We start from the raw sequence: 6000 nt of genomic DNA, 5'->3' as shown, positions 1-6000 counted from the left end.
TGGGAGGATTGCTTGAGTTCAGGAGTTTGAGACCAGCCTGGGTAACATAGTGAGACTTTGTCTCTACAAAAAATAAAAGATTAGCTGGGTGGTGGCACTTACCTGTAGGCCCAGCTACTCAGAAGGCTGAGGTGGGAGGCTGAGGCAGGAGGATCGCTTGAGCCCAGGAATTTGAGGCTGCAGTGAGCCATGATCGTGCCACTGCACTCCAGCATAGGCAATAGTGAGAAACTGTCTCAAAAAAAAAAAATCCACAAAAATCTCATTAGAAAGAATTTCAGAAAAAAGAAATCCAAATAACTCATATTGAAGAATTCAAATTGCATCTGCAAAGTAGGTATTATAGAACACACTCTTGTATGCCATCACTGCCAAAACTAAGTTTTTGTTTGTGAAAGAAGTTCATTTAAGAAGGACCTCCATTTCAATTAGTATCATATAAAAAACAAACTGGCAAGCAAATTAAGAAACAACTGAGAGCTGGGCGTGGTGGCTCAGGCCTGTAATCCCAGCACTTTGGGAGGCTGAGGTGGGTGGATTACCTGAGGTCAGAAGTTCAAGACCAGCCTGGTCAATGTAGTGAAACCCCGCCTCTGCAAAAAATACAAAAAATTAGCCAGGTGTGGTGGCGGCCACTTGTAATCCCAGCTACTCGGGAGGCTGAGGCAGGAGAATAGCTTGAACCCAGGAGGCGGAGGTTGCAGTGAGCTGAAGTCGCACGATTGCACTCCAGCCTGGGCAACAGAGCGATACTCTGTCAAAACAAACAGACAAACAAAAAAAGAGAAACAACTAGGGGAAAAACCAGTAAAACTACCTAGATGATATCAATGGGAAATCATTGCCAGAATCTATGTGGTTAACAGGCAGGATATAGCTCTATGACCAGTCCTTGTACTAACAATGATACCTGTTATTTCTTCTAAACAGAATCTGAATTAAAGCTCTCAAAAAGCAGCCATTTTACTTGAAGGTGGGAGTATCACTGACTAGTGATCCAGATTAATTTATAGCTAGATTAACTAGTTTGTGATCATCTTAGAAAGCAGGAATAAGTCTCTAATAGGTTTGGATTCATCTTTAGGGTGTTCAGGTATAGGTGGGATGGATTAGAACTGTGTTTCCCAAACTTAAGTCACTTGCCAATTACTTTTATGATTTTTGCCACTTCTGATCATGTACCACTTTTTGACATTTCTTATGTCATATTTTTCTTTAAGATGATTTAATTTGAAACTTAAATACATTTGTTTTAAAAAAGACTTTATCACTCCTGTAAACAGGAAACCAGCATCACTTGCTATAAACAGAGAGGAATTGTTTGCTGGGTGCAGTGGCTCATGTCTGTAAAACCAGCACTTTGGGAAGCCAAGGTGGGAGGATTGCTTGAGCCCAGAAGTATGAGACCAGCCTGGGCAACACAGCAAGACCCCATCTCTACAAAAAATAAAAAATTAGCCGGATGTGGTGCTGTATGCCTACAGTCCCAGCTACTGGAGGGGCTATGGGGGGAGGATCCCACCTCCTGAGTCCAGGAGTTAGAGGCTGCAGTGAGCTGTGATGGTGTCACTGCACTCAGCCTGGGCAACAGAGTGAGACCCTATATCAAAAAAGAAAAGATAGTAATTGTGAAAATAAAGAAAATAAAAACCAATGTTATTATATTTTAGTTAAATACCATCATCTCAGAAGGCTGTGATCCCAAAGTCTGCTATCTTTTTGTTGAAAAATAGAGTAGTGAACACCAGAAGTGTTAAGTATGTGCTAACATCAAACTAAGACTTTTCTCCTGAGTCAATCAAAAGAACTGAAGAAAACTGGAAAAGGAAAAACCTGTCTCCCTCCATGTCCTCTCCTGCTGTTCTCCGCTGCCTCATCCCGGGCTAGCTCCAGGGGCCTCCATGCTGTTCTGTTCCGCCAATTCACTGACTTCACTCCTGTCTCATTACCTTCACACTCGTGGTTTCCTCCTACCAGATAGATAAGTTTTCCCCCAGATCCTTACAGAGTTCCATCACTCACTGGTCTCTACTCAAAGGCTGTTTTTACTTTTCTTTTCTTACTTTCTTTCTTTTTTTTTTCTTTTTTGAGACGGGGTCTGGCTCTGTTGACCAGGCTCGAGTGCAGTGGTGCAATCTCAGCTTACTGCAACCTCTGTCTCCTGGGTTCAAGCGATTCTCCTGCCTCAGCCTCTGGTGTAGCTGGGATTACAGGTGCCTGCCGCCATACCCGGCTAATTTTTGTATTTTTAGTAGAGACGGGGTTTCACCATGTTGGTCAGGCTGGTCTCGAACTCCTGACCTCAGGTGATCCGCCCGCCTCAGCCTCCCAAAGTGCTGGGATTACAGGCATGAGCCACTGCCCCCAGCCAAATGCTGCTTTTTCTGATAGGTGTTCCCTGACTGACCACAGTCAGTAAAATAGCTCCTCCATTCATTCATTCAGTCATTCATTCATTCATTTATTCATTCTGGGTGAACTTCCATTGCAGTCCATCTATTTGGCTTCCTTCCTTGTCTTACCCTGTTTTTTTCTGAATGGCAGGATTCTCTTTGCTATACAGCCAATCAAAAAATATAATTTATTCTTCTCTTGTTAGTTAAATAATATTGTTTGGTTTATAGGTAGGGTTAATTTTTATTTAAAAAACATGTAGGTGTAAAAATTACGGAAGAATATACAAAACACTTTAACCATATAATCTTCAGGTAGTAGGAGTTGTGGTGATTTTTATTTCCTTTGTTATACTTTTCTGAATTGACTGATTTTATTCCCAGTAAATTCAGTTTAAGATGACAAAATCTCTGTTTTTTGTAGTTATAAACTTGTACTAGTCATAAACATGTGCTAGCTCCAAGTGAAAAATTAGTGCTGTTCAACATAAATTCTCAGGATATTATACTCGAGAGCCAGTAGGAATAAGGGCAAAGAAACAAGCGTTAAGGCAAGTAAATTAGATGATGAGAGAAAAACTAGTCTATAAAGTTACCATTTAAATCTTGAACTCCGGGCAGCTATTTCATAAATGGTTTTCTTTGGTCATACAAGGTGACCATGGGTCATATAAGGTAACGTTAAAATCACAAGTCAGGGTTTCTGTCTGACTGCTGGTGGGTCAGATATCTTCCCCTCCCATGAAAGAAAAGTCATTCTTTAGTGTTAATAATCTTGTCATGTCTGTAGAAATGAGCACTTCCTCTTCCGCCACCAAGCTCCCCACCCCAAATTCTGCTTGGGACATTATACTGCAGGCTAATGATCTAAACAAAATTAAGATTCGTTAAATTAATAATTCCATTGTTCCTAATTAAGAGTTTACTTTGCACTTAAGATATTGAACCATACATAGCCCTGTGTATATTTTTAATGCAAGCAAATATTAGTGAAGCAAATTTGTCATTTTCATTTGTGTATTTTGGACAAAGGTTTGTTTATACTCAGTGAAATGATAATTTTTCTGGTAATTTCTCCTTTTCCCAGCAAAGAATGCTTAATCTCCTTTCTGAAAATGATTTGATTTGGGCAGCAAATCCTACGTTGAGAATTCTTCCCAGATCTCAAGTTATATAACTGAACAGATGGTATTCGCATGGCTTTGACAGGTCAGGCTGCTATCACAGGACGTCCTGAGGAAGCAGCTAGGAAGCCTTCCCGAGGAGAGTGGGAAGATCCCGTGAGCAAGCAGGCACGTGTGGCTGTGGGATTGGGTGAAGAACTGCACTCTGACTCAGCTTCCCATCTTCACGGCCCAGGAGCAAATTCCTCAGGATCCTGAAAGAGGTACAAATAATCCTGCAGAAACTAGTGGTACATTTGATTGAATCAGAAAAATAAGCAAATCTTTCCTATGGGAGAAAACAAAGTCTCTCAGGGAATGTGATACAGGAAGAGTGATTTGGTTTGTGGTCATGGTTGAAGTGCCACAGGTAGATGGACAGTGAATTGGATGTGTTCTAATTGTACCTTGGGCTTGCAGCATGATGGGGCAAAAATGGGAGAAATATCCCTGTCTTCACAGAGTTTGCAGCTTATTGGGAGAGAAAAAAATCACTCAGTCAATAAATACATGAACAAACACACACGAGAGTGATAAGTGCCAAGGAGAAAAAAAAATGCCGAGAAGGGGGATACAGAGATATGTGTATAAAATTTTAGATAGAAATCCTCTTTTAAAAAAGATGTGATTTGAGTAAAGAAAGACCTGAAGGAAATGAGAGAGAAAACCATGTATATAGCAGGGAAAGAGAACACCAGTGAGCAGAAACAGCCAATGCAAACGCCCTGAGCCAGGGAAATGCCCAGAGTGTCCAGGGACCCATAAAAATCCCCATGCGGCTAACGCAGAGCACACTGGGGAAGCAGTGTGCAAGATGAGGTTTGAAAGCCAGTGTGAGGTCAGATCATACAGAGTCTTGAAGTTCACAGCCTGGAATTGCCTTTTCTTCTAAGTGAGATGGAAAACAGGAGGGTCTGGAGCAGACAAATGACATAATTTGGATTATTGTTTACTGGGATCGCTCTTTGTAGGAAATAGATTGTGGGGCAGCAAGGGCAGAGGCAAGGGGCAGGGCAGTGAGGGGCAGGGAAGAAGCGTCTAGAAGGCTATTGAGATAATTCAGGCAAGAGAGGAAGGTGGATTGGACCAGGATGGTGGCAGTCTAAGCAGCAAGAAGTGGGTAAATTCTGGATATATTTTGAAGGTAGAATCAACAGGTCTGGTTAATGGATTAGATGCATTGTATGAGAAAAAAAAGAGGAGTTTAGGGTTATTCCAAGGTTTGGGGGCTACACAACTGGAAGGACAGAGTAGATCTGAGAAGCTTAATAAGAAGGAGGAGAATGTGGGAAGGGCAGGTTTGGAGGATATCAGGACATCTGTTTGGAATATATCATGTTTGAGATGTTGAGTGGGCAATTGAATGCACAAGTCTGATGTGCCAAGGAGAGATTTGGGCTGAAAATATAAATGAGACAGTCATCAGTACAGACAGGGCATTTAAAGCCATGAGGCTCCATGAGTTCACCTAGTGATGGATACTGTGTACAGAAACCAAAAGAATATGCAGAGAGTGATATTCTGTATGGAATGCTGCTGGTAAGTACAATGAGGCAAGCTGAGCATTGGGTTTAGCCATATGCAAGTCATCATTGATCTTTATAAGAGCAGTTTTTTAGAATCTAGGGCAAAAGGTTTGCTGGACTGGGTTCAAGAGAGAATGCAGACATTGGACACAGCGAGCAAAGACACTCCATTCAAAAACATTTGCTTTACAGGGAAGAGGAGAGATAGTGGTAGTTGGATGGGAAGACGGGATCAAGAGAGGATTTAAAAATTTTTTTAATTGAAGTACTATATATATGGTAAAGATGCTTACTGCTTATGTATCGCTCTATAATTTTCACAACCAAACACACCCAAGTAACTAGTACTCATTTCAAGAAAAATAATAGTGCTAGTCCCCAAGAAGTCTCCTGCCTGCTTCCTCTCAATCACTGTCCCCACCCAAGGGCAACAACTATCTTGAACTGACTTCTAAAACCCAATTCATTTTCCCACTTTTGTACTTTGCATAAATGAAATCATACAGTTCATGCTCTTCTGCATCTGTTTTTTTTGCCAGTATGTTACATTTGTAATATTCATCTATATTGTTGCCTGTAATTATGGTTTGATCATTGTTATTACTATATAATAATCTATTGTGTGAGTATACCAAGATTTATTGATCCCTTCTACTGTTGCCAGGCAAATGGGTATTTTCCAGTTTTACAAATAGTGCTACTATGAGCATTCTAGTACATGTCATTTGGTGAGCATACGTAGACATTTTACTGGGTATATTTCTGTGAGTGGAATTGCTGGGGCATAGAGAATGCATATATTCAGGTTTAGTTTTCCAAAATGGCTATATCGATTTATGCTCCCACTAGCACTGTAAGGGAGACTTTATCAGTAATAGAGGTGATATTATAATATCTTCATCTGTTACTCCTTTGTCT

General features: G+C 40.8%; 1 protein-coding gene and 1 long non-coding RNA gene across 2 annotated transcripts in view; one reads left to right on the top strand and one right to left on the bottom strand.

The window, feature by feature from the left end:
* Positions 1-2682: 2682 nt before the first annotated feature.
* The window catches only part of PRKCH (protein kinase C eta), a 334858-nt gene continuing 331540 nt past the window's right edge, over positions 2683-6000 (bottom strand). Inside the window, exon 14 of the mRNA XM_055361793.2 lies at positions 2683-3771. Coding sequence (XP_055217768.1) covers positions 3639-3771 — 133 coding nt within the window. The 3' untranslated portion in view covers positions 2683-3638. The remainder of the gene's footprint in view (positions 3772-6000) is intronic.
* LOC129526716 (uncharacterized) overlaps positions 3692-6000 on the top strand; it is a 56572-nt gene continuing 54263 nt past the window's right edge. The window contains exon 1 of the long non-coding RNA XR_008671446.1: positions 3692-3780. This is a non-coding gene — a long non-coding RNA (uncharacterized lncRNA). The remainder of the gene's footprint in view (positions 3781-6000) is intronic.

This window comes from Gorilla gorilla, chromosome 15 (genome assembly GCF_029281585.2).
Source record: "Gorilla gorilla gorilla isolate KB3781 chromosome 15, NHGRI_mGorGor1-v2.1_pri, whole genome shotgun sequence".
In the NCBI taxonomy this organism is placed as follows: domain Eukaryota; kingdom Metazoa; phylum Chordata; class Mammalia; order Primates; family Hominidae; genus Gorilla; species Gorilla gorilla.
Note: the sequence above shows the minus strand (reverse complement) of the source record. Positions and strands in the feature narration are given on the sequence as shown.